A 17920-nucleotide genomic window follows, 5' to 3' on the forward strand; every position below is an offset into this window, starting at 1 on the left:
CTTCCAAACATATCCATATGTATTTTTTTTCTCTTTTATACTTGTGGAAACGGGAGGGGTGAGAGAAAACCCAGCGGCGGGGCGGGTGGGACTACGGGCCCAGCCCTCATTTTTGTACTTGAAAAAAAAAAAAAAAAAAAACACAATATCCACCGAATAAAAACTGTACAAACCTAAAACCTTGTGTGGACTGGCAACCAGCCCCATGGACCCCACACTGCTGCAAAGTGCAAGTGCAACCCCCAGGTCCCCAACTCCCCACCAACAAAATAAAAAGTATTCAGGTCAAAAAATTAAAAAAGGGTAAATATGTACTTTTATGTCCGAATGCATTTCCTTCCTATAAACACCCCCGAGCTCAAGTGTTCGTTGTCTTCGCTTCTTTTCCTCTTGCCTCTCTGTCTCTCTCGATGGATCCCGTCAACGAATGGGGAAACACACCCCTCCAAACCGTGGACCCAGAAATCCATGACCTCATAGAGAAGGAGAAGCGCCGGCAATGCCGCGGCATTGAACTAATTGCCTCGGAGAACTTCACCTCCTTTGCTGTCATCGAGGCCCTGGGCAGCGCCTTGACCAATAAGTACTCCGAGGGCATGCCCGGGAACAGGTACTACGGTGGGAACGAGTTCATTGACGAGATCGAGAATCTCTGCAGGTCTCGTGCCCTCCAGGCCTTCCACCTCGACCCCACCGGCTGGGGCGTCAATGTCCAGCCCTACTCCGGCTCCCCTGCTAACTTCGCTGCCTACACAGCCGTTCTCCAACCCCATGACCGCATCATGGGTTTGGATCTTCCCTCTGGCGGTCACCTCACCCACGGCTACTACACCTCCGGAGGAAAGAAGATCTCTGCCACCTCGATTTACTTCGAGAGTCTTCCCTATAAGGTGAATTCCACCACTGGGTATATTGACTACGATAAGTTGGAGGAGAAAGCCTTGGATTTCAGGCCCAGGCTGATCATTTGCGGTGGGAGTGCGTATCCCAGGGACTGGGATTACGCCAGGTTCCGCTCTGTTGCCGATAAGTGCGGCGCGCTCTTGCTTTGTGACATGGCTCACATTAGTGGCCTTGTTGCTGCTCAGGTACATTAAACGTTTCTTAGTCTTGGTTTTAAATTGCTGATGTCTTTTGATGTATATTGGAATTTGATTAGTCTTGTTGGCTGCTCTGGGATTAGATCTGCATGTCATTTGGTGTCTGGTTGTTTTGGAGAGGACAAATCTAACATTCTGGCTCTGAGTTTTTATCTGATTCAGATATAATTATAGGTTGGTGGACCTTAGTTTTGAGTGATCGCTTGTGTAGATCTGCATTTGGGCTGTCACTTTGAGGTCTTAATTATGTCTATAGGCATCAAACAATCAGTTACAATTATGTGATGCGAAATCGTTCCACATCTTTTAGATTGAGTGAATTATGAGTTTAGCATATGTTGAAAATGTGATGCGGGAATAAATTATACTGGATAATTGCATTGTAGTTCTACTTAAGAAAAAAAAAAAAAATCACACCGTGTAGTAGTGTCTGATCTTGAATAAATGTAAAGGGAGATTGTATTGAAACTTTGTTCTTTCTATTACATTGCTACATGCAGTAGACATGCAGTGGACATGAAAGTTTAGATCTGCCATAGTAATATTTCATGCAAGTTTTACCTATCAAAAAATATTTCATTCAAGTTTCTAAGTGCATGGGTTGATTTTGGTTGCTTGCAAAATATGTTGATCTGTGGTGGAGGGATTATGAATTTTTCTGTATACAAGGCTTCATTATTATTGATCTTGTGTACAGACAGTCAAGTTGAAAGTTAAAAGTTAAATTGAGTCTTAAGACCTTTTCTCTCTCTCTCTCTCTCTGGGAAGCATGATTAATGTTGTGCTTAAAGTTTCAATTTCAAATTTTACTCAAACATTGGTAATTTGCTTATTGTATTCCCTCTAACATTTGCATTTTCTTTTGTGTATTGTCTATGCATATTAGATTTCTACTTAAAATTTTCAAGATCTGATTCTTGTCTATATAATTAATTTTCCTTTTGGGTGTAGGAAGCTGCAAATCCCTTTGAATACTGTGACATAGTCACGACCACAACTCACAAGAGCTTGAGGGGTCCTAGGGCTGGCATGATCTTCTACAGGAAGGGCCCTAAAGCAGCCAAGAAGGGCCAGCCAGAGGGTGCAGTTTACGACTTTGAAGACAAGATCAACTTTGCTGTTTTCCCCTCCCTTCAGGGTGGTCCTCACAATCACCAGATTGGTGCCCTGGCTGTTGCTCTGAAACAGGCCATGTCGCCTGCGTTCAAGGCCTATGCCAGACAAGTCAAGGCCAATGCAGTTGCCCTTGGAAACTACCTGATGAGCAAGGGATACAAGCTTGTCACTAGTGGAACTGAGAACCACCTTGTCCTGTGGGATCTTCGGCCTCTTGGGTTGACTGGTAAAAGAAATGATTTAGTCAGTTTAGAAAAAGCAACTGTTGTGGGAATTGAGTTCACTAATATGAATATGAATTATTGATGGCCTTCTTGCAGGCAATAAGGTTGAGAAGCTTTGTGACCTGTGCAATATTACTGTGAACAAGAATGCTGTGTTTGGTGACAGTAGTGCCTTGTCTCCTGGAGGAGTACGGATTGGTAAGAGCTACCAAATAAAATTAATTGATGTTTATGGTCTATCAATGAATATGTTAGAGTGAAAGGCTTTCATAAAATGTGATGTTAGGTTCTCGTTCTCTGGTTCTCCAGGGATGAGATATCGTCAATTTATTTTTCTTAATGGTTGTATGCATATGTAACGGTTCCATGTCTTATATTCTCTTGAAATAGAAAAGGCATTCTTCAGCCTTTTTATCAAAAGGACATCACACTTGAAATCAGGGGTCAGTTTTCACCTGGTAGAAGGATTATGAACAGAGCGTTCATGCACATTTCTTTTGTTATAATTTTCACGTATTTGAATTTTGTGAACTACTCCTTTATCTCACACGGTAATATCCCTACCCATTCTTTCTCGTATTATTATAATTGGGACTCCTTTATCAATCATGATGACATTAATGGTGATTGTTTTCTGACAGGCACCCCAGCCATGACTTCAAGAGGGTTGGTTGAGAAGGACTTTGAACAGATAGGAGAGTTCCTTCATCGCTCCGTGACAATCACCTTGAACATCCAAAAAGAGTTTGGAAAGCTATTGAAGGACTTCAACAAGGGCCTGGTGAACAACAAGGACATTGAGAATCTCAAGGTCGATGTCGAGAAGTTCTCATCCTCTTTTGACATGCCTGGATTCCTGGTGTCTGAGATGAAGTACAGGGATTAGGTCTAGTGCTTATTCATTCCTATTATATTTGGTCCATTGAAGGGGAAAAGAAAAGTTCGGTTTGGCTAGGTTAGTTGCTGTATTATCCCACCATTTTTTTTTTTTATATTTTTTTTTATTAATTTTTTTAAATATGTTTGTTGGTCTATGTTATGGGAGTATAAATCATATCCTCTCCTAGCAACCGTTGTCCCTGATTTTTTTTACATTATCTTCTGTCTCATGGGGAGACGATTAATCGTTCATTTATCCTACTTAGTTTCAATAGAACAATAAATTACAATCCCTGTTCCTTGTTTTGTACCTTTTATGTTTGTTACTAATAATGATTGGTAATTATGAGATTGTGATTTTGTGCAAGAGTTTGGTTTGGAAATTGGATTCGATAGATTTGAGAACTGGATGAATTGATAAGAAAGATGGGTCAATATCATCTTCAACCTCAAGCTAGTTCCGTTGTCAACAGAATACAAGTCCGGCAAGAGTCCCCTCGCATTATCTTGTATCCGTGCCAACCAGTTTTTAAAAATTTCGAACCGAATGAAATACCATTATCTTTAATGTAGAACTACTTCCACATTAATAAAGGAAACTTATAAATTGTATTATATATGCAAATGCATTACGCTTTAGAATGAAGAGGATCATGAGAGCTCAGAAAAAAAAAGGAAAGCATCAGGAGTCAAAGAACGACATACGTGAGACAAAATTTGAAGAATACTACGTATCGGATATTGAAGAGCAATTCTTTCAAGTGACAAAAAAACCTTGACAACATTGTTATAAATATATTCTCAAAAAAAAAAAAAAAACATTGTTATAAATATTAATTAGTTTTTTTTTTTTTTTCTCAAATCTTATATACTTTTAACAGTTTTCTATTTGAACCTCCACGCATGAATTTGCTATTAACACTATCTGGAGAACTCCCATTTTAATCTATTGTTGTCAATATGTGCAATACTAGATAGCTTTGTTGCCTAGAACGTTAATTCAAGACTAAAAAGTGACCATGTTTACTTGTTTTTGCAAAACGTTGGCTGTGCGCTACGGCTATGAAGTTTTGCATTTTGTTTTTCAAAGAAAATAGAAGAAGCCAATACCCAAATTTCATTAATATGCCCCTCTCTATTAGTGGAGGAATACTTTTTACAAGTAAGAGCATGAAGTTATCAGAAATACCAAAACCATAACAAAACTATGCTAGTTACAAGATAAACCTGGGAAATACCATATAAAGAAGCCTTACTTCTTAACAAACCATTTAGAGAAAAACATAATAGTAAGTATCAAAGGAAACCTTCCAGTGATCTATTACCTGAAATTTGGAAGACTGGCGTTGTCCCTAACTTAGAAACCAATTGATTTCTTGGGGAGCTGAGGTAAAGATTGAAAGGTAGAAGAAAAGCCAAGCGCTCCATGATTTTCCAAGCTATCTACCAATGCATTTCTTTCACCATAGACATAAGGGAACCAAGATTTAAATCTGAAGTATATCCTCCCACAGTTCATAGTATTTCCATGGTGGGCTGGAATTTGACTTCAACAGATCACAAAAAGCCAGTATCTATAATGATTTCTTGCAAACTGGGTCGATAGCATAAAAGCAAGCCAATCCTTAAAGCTGAAAGTTCACCATAGACATTTGGACATGTTAGATAAGATTAATTCGAACTACCCAAAATTTTCACAAATTCGGAACTTTGTTTGTCTAACGGTCCACGTCAAATTGCTGCAGTTGTACTTCTACATCACTTGAGAGGCTACTAGAGTTTCTTACAATAATTTCACACTTCAAGATTAAGAGTTTAAGATGGTTGTTCCATCCCAAGCTCCGCTTAGGATGGAACAGAGACTTAGAGCGTCGAGACATGTAACACAAGGTTATATACCCCCGTACATGATAGTTAACATGCAATGCATCTTATAAGTGCAACTAGCAGAATGCAATATTTGCAGCGTATTAAGGGTGACTAAATAAAACTTATGCCAAAATAACTAAAACATCCAAATTCATTCATAAGCATCATTAGTTCAAACCAAATAGTAGCATAATCTTAGTACAGTTAATTTTGATAAGAAGTCTCCATAGCTAAATCAACTGCTTCATGTGTTCTAATGCACGAAGAGTTAAAGTTATAAACATCAATATGAGATCCAGTCTTTTGTCTAGGTTTGGCTCCTTTTCAATCAATTGGATCTAGTGGTCCATCTAGTCCATCCTCATTGGGTCCTAACACAACTTCTATCATTTCGAGTGAAATGATAGTGGGTTTACAAGGGATGAGATTTACTTGAAATCTCAGTAAATTAGACAACCAACGTGCACAAAGATAAATTATGCATGATGAATGATAAATATAAAATGCATGCAGTTTAGAAAAATCAGTGTTTGTCTCCCACGGAGATTCTTCAACATTTTTAGAAAAACTAAGACATATTCTCTTAAAGAGAACTTTTTTTCATTTCAACTAACAAGATCATCATAATGTTTCATCATTTTTAGTAATTCATACTTAATCATAATATCATAACGTGTGGTATCGTTACAGTTTCCCATATGTATTGTAAATATTTGCTAGTGACTGTAGTATAACTCATGTTGAAACTATGTTGTTTGCAGACTCGTTTTCAATGCATTGGATGTATAACATAACATTATAACATTATAATATATATACCTACCAGCCTTAGGTGTCATAACATTTGACTTCACTCTAGCATTCTTTAAAAAGAACCCATTCAAAACTCATTGACTATTCTTCATCAACCCAGGGGTTACCACTCCATTTTAAAACATTCCAGAGTGGAGAGAGGAGTTCCCCTAGAATAATTTCCATCTTAATCTTTGAGGTTGTGACAAAAATTATTTTCATGCCACATTTGAAAAAAGTAGTTCATGACGTGCGTGTGTGGCAAATTTTCGTGTAAAAATGATATTTATATGTAATATGTTGAAAATGGTAAAAATATCACATGTCATGTAGGTATGTATTCAATGTATCATATAACATGATATTTTATGCTCAAAATGACAATCATAACATGAATATGACATTTATCAATAAATCATAAATAACTTATCAAGGTGTAAGTTAGATGCCAACTTACAAAGTTTCCGAGTTTAGAAATATCGTAGCGGCTGAAATCAAATTTGTACTAAGTTAGAATCCATACCACTATGGAAGATGTTCATAAACAAAAGGTTTATAAACATGGGTATTTACACAAATAACCCTAGACTCTTAAAAATTGCCACTAAGGCCTTAATTTTTCACTATTTGCAAACAAATATCAAATTTAACCAAATTTCATGGACCTCATATTTTTCATATTCTAAAACCATTTATACCCTTAGAATTGTAAAATTCAAAGTGGAACTAGCTCAAACACACCCAACTCGTGGTATGCACTGCACTCTAGTTGATGCCTAAGTGTGATTTGAACAATTGATCCCTATGAATGCATGCTTATGCAATTTTATTTAATCACAAATAATCACTATAGTTCTCAATGACATGAAAAAGGAAAATTTTTGGGTGAGCAAGCTCATCCCAACTTTGAATCATGGCTAAAAATTTTAATCTTCATTAATCAAGCATGATGCTCTTAGCTTAAAGAAAAAAAGCATGCTTTCAAAATCCACCCAAAACATGTATTTTCATTCTTATACCAATCACAAGGTCTTCTAAATGCTCATTGATCAAGCCTACATGAAATAAATCAAAACTTCATGCCTTAATCACAACTTAATTAATAACCATGCATGCTTGAAGATCAACACAAGGTAGAATTAAAACCTATCATGACATGCTTCTAATCTCAAAATAAAACTTTTAATGATCATTCTAAGACATTCCATAGCTTGAATTTTCACTTAAAACAATTTAAACACTTGACCCATCCTTAACAAACCCGATTTTGAATTAAACGTGGTAACCTATTCTAAACTCAGCCAAAATTTATTTCAAAACTTAAAAACAAGTAACATGAAAACTAAGATCTAGGGCAAGAAAACTTACAAGTTTCGTGGCCCACTAAAGCTTCCAACACAAGAGCTCACAAGAACTCCAAGAACACTCATACACTCACACCTATTGGATTCTCTCTAACTTTTAGGAGGAAGAATGCTCTCAATGCTCAAGAGGAGCTTAGAGATGAGGTGTGGAGGAAATGAGAGAGTGGAGGGGCCTTTTATAGGCAGCAATGGGGGAGGGGCCGTTGGCCTTAGCCCATGGTGATTGGGTGAAGTGCACGGTAGCGTAAGGAGGTGGAGTTTCCAGCTTGGTAGCATCACCTTGTGAAGGTGAATAGTGACCCAAATCAAATGATTCCCTTCATTTTCAGGTGCTTCCAAACAAGGAGAGGGTGCAGGTGTTGCCATGATGCATCATTGGAAGAAAAATAAAAGAGAAATTTTTATAAAAACAAGCACGGTAGCCGACGGGTTCAAGCATGACATCCTTGGACAGCTTTGATCATTTTCTTGACTCACCCTCCTGTCCTCTCTTCATGGCTGTTTTATGCAAGTCATGAGTCACTCTTGGAAGGATTTTTCAGGTATAGAAGGTGGGGGATTGGCTGCCAAGTGATGATGAAGTGGCAACTCAAAGGGAAGAGGTGAAAGGAAGGGGGTTGCCGAGTGATGGTGGTTTGATGCCATTGGTTTGATGTCATATTTTTTTGTTTGGAAAAATCTGGTCAATTGCTGTCTTTGAGGATCTCTTGGGGATTGGATGGTGATGGAGGTGGCGTGTGGTGGTGGCTCAGCAATGAGCATAAGTGAGATTAGAACTTCTATATACATATAAATTCCCCTTCAAATTTTTTTCCTATAGCACTAAAAGTTTGTATAATTTTCATATATTATTTATTGGCCCATCTAAAATTATGTTAAAGTTGAGACCATAAGAGAGAGAAAAAGAAAAACCTTTTGAGCCAGATAGCCATTACCTTTGCATTAAAGCTTGATAGCCCAATTGACTTAATTGTCATTTCAATGTTTAAAGTGATGAATTACGTTCAAATAAGAGTATTTTGGTAAAAAGTAACGATAGATACGTAAGCCTTTATATAATCATGTTTTAAAACAAGAGTATTTTTGAATGGATGGTTTGTCTTTTATTAATGTTTCATTTAATCTTTTTTTTACTATTATGTTTCTGAAATTTTGCTTCTAGCCACAATGAAGAGATTGGAATAATGATTCCTTTAACAAAGTAATAGATCGATAGTTCTTATTGGAAAGAGAAGGACGTTAATAAAGAAATCATTTAATAGTCTGATATGATTTGCAGCCCAACTATATATTGTGTTGCAAACATGATTAAAGGAAGCCAAAACAATGTTGTTGCCGATAATAGATAAATGCAACATATACTAAAAACGAGGATAATTGATAAAGATAACATGCTGTAGGATTGATTACCTGGATATATGCATTGGTGAGATTTATGTACGTTGATAATCTTCCAAGAACATATTTTAATTAGATAGAGTGGAAAATGTAGTAGCTTGTTTCAAATAACTTGAAAACAAGTGTAATAGTTGTTAGAAGTGAAAATAAGAACTCGAAGTGAAGCCACAATGTGGAGAAAATCTGATTCTCATTCAATAGAATAAATGATACAAAGTTTTGTTACATATATATACACTACAGAAAATAGAAAAGGAAGAGTCCAAAAGTTAACTTTTTATCTTTTACTAATTCACAAGTAATCTTCTGCAGTCAGTTGGATTAGGCATTGCTTTACATGTCTTTTATCACTTTATCTGCTTTTGTGTGCAATTTGTGCAGACTTTGAGAGTGATCTATTGCCTCATACTTTTTTTCTATTGCCTTTCTTTTCTGTGCCACTGCTTTACACCTTTTAGCTGCTGCATTATGCTTTTCATAAACTTGGTTGTTGCATTGTATGCTACGGTGTGTTTGTTTAGTTTTCTTATGTTTCTTTTCCTTGCACTCATATTTTGTTTCGTGAGACTCACTTTCAAGATAGGCATAGATGTTGAGTATTCTCATCTTGGATAGTAAAAACTGAAAAGCAGAAACTGTCAAGGCCTTAGTGAAGATATATCTGCTAGTTGGAACTTCGAGGCAATGTGGACATGTGTGATGATGATTCTAGCCAAGACCTTTTCTCTAACAAAATGGCAGTCCAGTTTTATATGCTTAGTTCTCTCATGGAAGATGGGGTTCTTTGTGATATGGATGGCTGCTTGGTTATCACAGAGCAAGAGAGTAAGTTGTGCATGGTCGATGTTGAATTCTTTTAACAGACCAAGGAGCCAAATAATTTCACAGCTTGTAGAGGCCAATGCTCTGTATTCTGCCTTTGTTGAAGACCTAGAAATAGTAACTTGATTCTTTGATTTCCATCTTATTAATGAGTCTCCAATAAATATACAAAAATCTGTGACAAACCTCCTAGTCTGGGGACAAGTAGCCCAATCAGAGTCACTATAGGCCTTCAAGTGTAGAGATGAATTTGATGATAGGAAGATACCCTGGCCTATAGATCCTTTGAGATACCTAAGAACTCTATAAGCTAAGTGTAGGTGAGCTTGTGAGGGTTTGTCCATAAGCTGGCTCAGAACATTTATAGCACAAGTAATGTTTGGCTTGGTAATGGTCAAGTAGATGAGCCTTCCAATGAGTCTTTTATAGGCTATAGGGTCTTGTAGGATTTCATTTGTGGTATGGCTCATTTTTTTATTTAATTAAATGGGTGTGGAAGTTGCTTTGGTGCCAAGTAACCTTGAGTCTTTCAAGATTTCGAGGGTATACTTCATTTGACAGATATTTATTCCAGCTGATGACCTTGCAACCTCTAGTCCTAGGAAGTATTTGAGGGGACCAAGGTCCTTGATTTTGAATTTTCCATGAAGGTAAGCTTGAGCAGATCAATTTCTTCTTGAGAATTGCCTCCAATTATGAGATCATCCACATACACTAAGAGTGCTATGAATCCTAGTTTTTGACTCTCTTTAGTGAATAAAAAGTAGTCATATTTGGATTGATGAAAACCAATGGCAATGAGTGAATTAGAGAATTTTGCGCTTGTCCTGATGCTTGTTTAAGTCCATAGATAGACTTATTTAGCTTGCATACTAATTCCTCCCCCTCAAGCTGCTCTCTGTGAATGTTATAACCAGGTGGTAGGTCCATATAAATTTTCTCATCGAGATCCTCTTGTAAAAAGGCATTATGAATATACATTTGATATAAAAACTAGTTTTGAATGGATGCTAAGGCAAGAAAGGCATGAACTATGGTGAGTTTGGCCACTAGATTGAAGGTCTCTTGGATGTCAAAACCCTCTCTTTGAGTGTATCCCTTTCCTATAAGCCCTGCTTTGCGTCTTTCAAGAGAACCATCAGATTGAAGCTTGACTTTGAAGACATATTTATAGCCAATTGCAATTTTGTTGGTGGGAAAAGGAGTAACAGTCCAAGTGTTGTTCTCTTTTAAGGCATTGAGTTTAGTGCTCATGGCATCTTGCCAGTGCTTAAATTGGACAGCTTCACTATAGGAGGATGGTTCAGAAAATGATGAGAGGGAAACATAAAAAGATTAATGGGATTGGGAGAGATGTTTGTAGGTTCACTTGATGGAGTGGGTGAAGAGTTGAAGAGGGTGTGGATGAATTATTGATGAGGGGATGGGATTTTGCTACCTGATAGTGGTATTGATGGAAATAGGCAGGTTGATGTCTATCTCTGATGGACCTTCGAAGAGGAGGGGGTGGTATGCAGCTCATGAGGATGGGGTGGAAGAAGAGTTGAAAATCAAGGGCAGTAGTAAGGAAAGATGTTTCAGGATGGGGTGTTTCAGATTGTGAGTCATTTGGTAGGGTAGATTGTGACATGGAAGTGGGTGAAAATGAGTCATCTGGTAGTGTAGGAGGGAGTACTAGATTTTGAGGAAAGGAAGAATGGATGTCCTTAGAGAAGGAATGAGAAGAGTGAATGGAGGTGGGAGATTGGAATGGAAAGACAGATTCATGGAAGATTACATTCCTGGAAATGAATGTGGAATGGGTTTCTATGTCATAAAGCTTGTGACCCTTGACATTTACAGGATATCCTAGAAAAATACAGGGCCTAGCTCATGGCTCAAACTTAGTTTTCTGATGTTTGGTGGTGCTAGCATAACTTAGGCATCCAAAAACTCGAAGGTGAGCATAGGAAGGTGGTGATGAAAAGAGCATTTAATAGGGAGATTTATTAGAGATGAGAGGTGTAGGTATCCTATTAATGATGTATGCATCCGCTAAAATTGCATCTCCCCAAAATTGAGTAGGCAATACAGCTTGAAAGAGAAGGGCTCAGGCCACATTTAAGAGGTGTTGGTGTTTCCTCTCAACAACACCATTTTGTTGAGGGATATACACACAAAACTTTTGGTGAATGATGCCATGGTCTTTATAGAACTTAGCCATATCGAATTCAAGGCCATTGTCAGTCTTGATTTTCTTCACTTTCTTATTGAATTGAGTGTGTATGAGTTGAAAGAATGATTGTAAGAAAGATCTTGTATCTGATTTTAGTGTCATAAAAAAAAAAAACGAAGTCACTCTGGAATAATCATCCACAATAGTCAAAAAGTAATGAAAATCTTGAAGTGAAGCTTGAGAATATGGTCCCCATATATCACAGTGTATTAGGTCAAAAGGGAATGAATTAGTGGACACACTTGAAGGAAATGAAAGAAGTTTTTGCTTGGCCAAATGACAGATTTTACAATGAGATTGATCCTTGGACTTGACATTAGGTACATGAGAACGAATTCAATTAATCCCTTGTGAAGATAAATGTCCAAATCTAAAGTGCCATAGATCAAAAACTTGTTGTGTGGCTGCTTGATTGACTCGAGTTTGATTGAAGAGAGTTGAAGGAGGATTGATGTTGCTGCCATTGGAATAAGGCAGCAAGTAATATAGGCTAGCATGAACCTTAGCAAGTCCAATCATCATCCATGAAGAGAGGGCCTAAATGAAGCACAGATCACTTAAGAAAAATAGGCATGTATCTGGTCTTTGAGTGAGCTTACTAACTAAGATCAAATTGAATGTAAATGAGGGCACACATAGGACATCAGTAAAAAATAGTGATTATGAAAGTTTGGCAGTGCCTATGTGTGTGACTTGAGCCTTTGTACCATTTGAGAGATGTACAAAAGCTTGTATGTAAGAAGAGGGTTTGTCAAAAAAGGAGGTGGAGCACACCATGTGATCAGTGGCTCTTGTTTCCATGATCTATGGTGTGTTATAAACATCAGGGTGCTCATGTTGGGAAGATGAACTGTATTTATAATGATTCAGAGTACTGAGATGGGAGTGATTAGCAGGTAATGAAAGAGTGGAGAGGCAGCTATAATTACCTGCTAAGTTCGAGTAGGGTGTGATTGAGGAACTGGTTTCAGAAGTATTTGGTTTGGCAGGAGCAGGAGTAGGCAATATTGGCTTGGTTTGTCCCAAGTTCAGCTAAGGGAATTGAGCATTGACAAGAGCCATGAGGTGCTGTGCTTGTACTTGAGAGAGATTCAGTTGAGAGGCACTTGGAGCAGGTGCTTCCTAAGGTGAAGCTGTAACTTATCCAGTAACTTGGTTTGCATAATATGATGCAGCAGAGTTACTTCCAAGCTTGGTTTTGGTAAACTTAAAATTTGGTGGGAATCTTACTAATTTACAGTACTTATCCTTCGTATGTCCAACCTTACCACAGTGATGACAAACCAAGTCTGATTTTTCCTTTTTCTTGGGAAAGTTTGGTAGGCAAGAAGAGCAGAAGGCTCTGAGATGGGCAGGGCCGTGTTCCTAGCTTACCTTTGTCTTTCTTCTTGTAAAATTAGTGAAAAGGTTTTGTCCAATGAAGGCAATGGACTTAAAATGATCTGTCCCCTCACAGAATCATAACTATCATTTAAGCCCATTAAAAATGTAAAGACATAGTCTCCTTGTTGGACCTAACCAACAATTTTTAAAGCATCATAGGTACACTTTCCACAAGAACAACAAGGAAGAGGTCTATAATTGTGTAACTCTTCCCAAATAGCATTAAGCTATGTGAAGTAATCACTTACAGAGAGATGCCCTTGAACAATGCTACTGAGCTTGTGTTGGAGGTGATAAATTTGAGTTTCATCAGATTGAGCAAATCTTTCTTTAAATTTGTCCCAAACCTATTTAGCTTAGATCAGGAAAAAAAATTTAGATGCAATATCCTTAGCAATAGAGTTTAGGATCCAAGCAAGTAGGATGTTGTTGCATCTTAGCCATGACACATATGAGGGATCTGACAACTCAGGAGTAGAAATGGTGCCATCTAGGAAGCCTAACTTGTTTTTTTTTTTTTTTTTTTTTTTTTTTTTTTTTTTTTTTATTGAAATGGAAAATAGAAATGATTTGCTCCAAGATATGTAATTCGAACCAGTTAATGGGGTGAAATAATGATAGTGTTAGTACTATCACTATGATGTAGAAAGAAGGGACTGCTTGGGTCCTCAGCAAGGGAAATAGGAGAAGAAGAAGAGGAGGATGCCATGGCTTAGAAAATGAAGTTTGTTTGCAAACTTAAGCAAACATAGCAGGACAACTAGCCTGTTGTGATACCATGTTAGAAGTGAAAATAAGAACTCGAAGTGAAACCACAATGTAGAGAAAATCTTATTCTCATCCAATAGAATAAGTGATACAAAGTTCTATTACATATATATATATATACACTATAGAAAACAGAAAAGAAAGAGTCCTAAAGTTAACTTTTTGTCTTCTACTAATTTACAATTAATCTTCTGCAGTAAGTTGGATTAGACATTACCTTACATGTCTTTCATCACTTTATCTATTTTTATGTGCAATCTGTGTAGCCTTTGAGAGTGATCTGTCGCCTCATGATTTTCTTCTATTGCCTTGCTTTTCTGTGCCACTACTTTACACCTTTTATCTGCTGCATTGTGCTTTTCATAAACTTGGTTGCTATATTGTACATTGTGGTGTGTTTGTTCAGTGTTCTCATGTTTCTTGTCCTTGTACTCATATTTTGTTTCGTGAGAATAGTTGCAAAATGATTGGAACACTTGAATGAAATTGATAGGGAAGGAGACTATCCATGGATAGGATCTGATGAAAAAGACAATTGATGCTACTGACACTTGGTGGGGAAAAAAGTTGCAAGTGTTTATCTTTCAGAATATATGTCTTTTAGGTAATACATTAGGATTTGTTATTAATACCTTCATGCTTATGAATGTAGGGAATTCCACACGTAGCTAGGTTTGAAATATGGGTTAGGCTCATGTTGTGAGGTTGCATATATTGTTTAGAGGTATAAGTGTCGTAATGAATGGCATGACTTGGTAGCAATATAATCCCTTGTCTATAATGAATGACATCTTCTCCTCATCCATTGGGTGCATTCGAATTTGATTATAACCTGAGTAGGTGTTCATGACGCTTAACATCTTGTGTCCTACGGTAGCATCCACAAAAACGTCAATTTGTGGTTGTTATTAATACCTTCATGCTTATGAATGTAGGGAATTCCACACGTAGCTAGGTTTGAAATATGGGTTAGGCTCATGTTGTGAGGTTGCATATATTGTTTAGAGGTATAAGTGTCGTAATGAATGGCATGACTTGGTAGCAATATAATCCCTTGTCTATAATGAATGACATCTTCTCCTCATCCATTGGGTGCATTCGAATTTGATTATAACCTGAGTAGGTGTTCATGACGCTTAACATCTTGTGTCCTACGGTAGCATCCACAAAAACGTCAATTTGTGGTAGGGGAAAACTATCCTTTGGGTAGACTTTGTTTAAGTCAGTGAAGTCTAAGTACATTCTCCATTTCCCATTTGCATTCTTCACAAGAACTACGTTAGACAGCCACTCAGGGTAGTGGGCCTTTCTGATGAAACCGGTGGCAAGCAAGCGTTCTACCTTCTCAGCGATGGCTGCAGATTTTTCAGCACTAACTGATCTCCTTTTCTTGCATACTTTCTTATGCGTGGGTCTTGATTATCAACAACGAGAGTATGTTTTGCAATTCCGAATGGGATTGAATGAGACATTTGCTAGTGTTCGTGGCTAGATCTTGCTTATGGGTCCTTTACTAAACAGAAACAAAGTCTTCTATCTTGTTCTTTAAGAAGAATGCCAACGATCTATCACTATCTTGACTAATGTTTCAAAACCTACTGTGATGTTTAGTAAGAATAGTTCTAACAAAACTTTTCATAGATATGGGGCCTTGGGTCATTCTTGTGGTAAAGATAAATCTATTTGTACACACTATGGTAAAGAAGGTCACACCATTGACAAGTGCTAAAAGCTTCATGGATTTCCACCAGGTTTCAAATTCACTCGTAATAAATCTTCTTCTGCTAACAATGTTTCTATTCAAGGTGGTCCATATTTTATTAATATTCCAGTGTTACCTATAACACAATAGCAATGTTAGCAAATCCTTGCTTTTATCTAGCCTCGGTCCAATCAACCTATGGCTAATCAATCAACTGAGCCTCGTCAGGATTATCAACTTATGGCAAATCATGTTGGTAGTTATCTTTCCAAATCTGCTATTGATCACTTAATTTCTCATTTTTCAAGCATATCAAATTCCTTCAAACATTCTATATTCTCTTCATCTATGCCAACCAACTATTTCATCAATTCTTGGATAATTGACTAAGGTGCAATTGATCATATGATTAGTTCTTATTTCTTGTTCACTTCCATTCCATTTATTCTCAATTCCTCTATCAAATTACCAAATAGACATTTTGTCCATGTGACTTATAGACACAATTAAACTTTTTGCATCTTTAACTCTTAATAATGTCTTATGTGTTCTCTCTTTTGATTTTGATCTCATTTCTGTAAGAAAACTAGCTTCATATTCACTTTGTTGCTTATTTTTTTTCTCAATACTATTTTGTGTAGGACCTCTCTGGCTGGAGGACAATTGGAGCGGCTAAATTTCTTCAGGGCTTATATTACTTATTGCAAGACTCGACTTCTTCTACAAGATCAATACCTACTTCTATTTCTTCATGTATTTTTAGTTCTGTCAATAAAACTCAATACATTTGGCATTGTAGACTTGGCCACTTATCTCCTTCTAGGATGCAATTTTTACACCATGTTTTTCTATCCATAAGACTCTCAAATAATAATCATTGTACTATCTATCCGCTTGCTAAACAAAAGTGACTATCCTTTCCAACTAGTATTATAAAATCTACTTTTGTGTATGATCTAATTCATTGTGACATATGAGGTCCATTTTTCACCCCCTCTTATCAAGGTTTTCGTTATTTTCTTTCCAAAGTAGATGATTTTAGTTGTTGCACTTGGGTGTATCTAATGAAACTAAAACATGAAACTAGAGAGTACGTATAATCCTTTTTCTAGTTTGTAGAAACACAATTCAATTCCAAGATCAAAGTTATACGACCTAATAATGACAATGAATTCAATATGGCAGAATTCTACAATAGTAGATGTGTTATATACCATAAAATTTATGTATACACTACTCAGCATAATGGTTTTGTTGAATGAATAAAGCATCAACTCATTCTAAATATTTCTAGAGCTTTTAGATTTCAATCCAACATTCCTCTCTTTTTTTGGTTTAATTGCCTTCTTACCTTAGTTTACATTATCAACATATTACCTACACCATTGTTGTCTAACAAATCACTGTGACGCCCCCAAATCCCCACTCACGGACATGGGGAAATCGAGACGTCCGGATGATGACAACCCGGGTCACCACCCTATCGACGAGTGCCAAGTGTGTGTAAGAGCAACAAATGTGCAAAGGGAAACGCAGCGGATAACGAAGATCATATAACTAAGTACCAGAATTTTTCATAATGTAATACAAGCTGCTTTAAAACATACATATTAAAATATTACAAGATACAAATGTAGTTTCAAAGCCAACTATAAAGCATAACTCCAACTCAGAACTCCGGCGGAGCCGCATCCTCGGGCTCAGCCTCCTCCTCCTCGTCCTCGAATCCTGCACTAAAATCTACGGTACCAAAAATGGTACCGCAGGTAAGTAAAACCCAAACACCACCAGATGAAAACATATAAAACTCACACAGCATGCATGAAAGAATGCAATGCACATGTCCCATAAAACCATAAATTTTTCCACGCACGCCAAAACCCATTTGGCCCAAAAACATAACCTTTCCAAATATCACGCCAAAAGAAACCATTTGGCCCATATCCACCACAAACCATTAACCAAACCATCAGAGCACCGTAGGCGGGACTCTACCACCATCCCTGCTTACCACCATCCCTACACGTGCCTCTGAATCAAACCAAACATTCCAATTATGCATGCACCATGATCTCCCCTAGGGATCATCCGCACACCTGGCTCTGTGCTACACCGCAGGTAACGACTACGCATGTGACACCTACACGAGTGATGCCCAGACTCGTGCCCTGCGCATACCGGGCCGGGCCATCCTCTAGTCCCCGCCACTCGAAGGACCACGGAGTCGACACGACAGCGTTACCGTATCGTGCGATCCGGTCGTCGCCCTGCGACAACCCAGGGGATGT

At 37.5% G+C, this 17920-nt stretch overlaps 1 protein-coding gene across 1 annotated transcript; it reads left to right on the top strand.

Annotated features, from left to right (window-relative positions):
- The first annotated feature begins 371 nt into the window (after positions 1-371).
- Positions 372-3683, top strand: LOC122300256 (serine hydroxymethyltransferase 4-like). Its single transcript, XM_043110768.1, has 4 exons — positions 372-1088; positions 2052-2442; positions 2537-2638; positions 3082-3683. Exons 1-4 carry the CDS (start codon positions 411-413, stop codon positions 3324-3326), a joined length of 1416 nt encoding a protein of 471 aa, XP_042966702.1. The 5' UTR covers positions 372-410; the 3' UTR covers positions 3327-3683.
- The last annotated feature ends 14237 nt before the right edge of the window (positions 3684-17920 follow it).

Source organism: Carya illinoinensis, chromosome 2 (assembly GCF_018687715.1).
Source record: "Carya illinoinensis cultivar Pawnee chromosome 2, C.illinoinensisPawnee_v1, whole genome shotgun sequence".
Taxonomy (NCBI): domain Eukaryota; kingdom Viridiplantae; phylum Streptophyta; class Magnoliopsida; order Fagales; family Juglandaceae; genus Carya; species Carya illinoinensis.

Coding starts and splice junctions, on each gene's coding strand:
- LOC122300256 (XM_043110768.1), top strand. CDS start 411: ATGGATCCCGTCAACGAATGGGGAAACACACCCCTCCAAACCGTGGAC. Junction 2,443..2,536: donor TCGGCCTCTTGGGTTGACTG/GTAAAAGAAATG, acceptor GCCTTCTTGCAG/GCAATAAGGTTGAGAAGCTT. Junction 2,639..3,081: donor TCCTGGAGGAGTACGGATTG/GTAAGAGCTACC, acceptor GTTTTCTGACAG/GCACCCCAGCCATGACTTCA.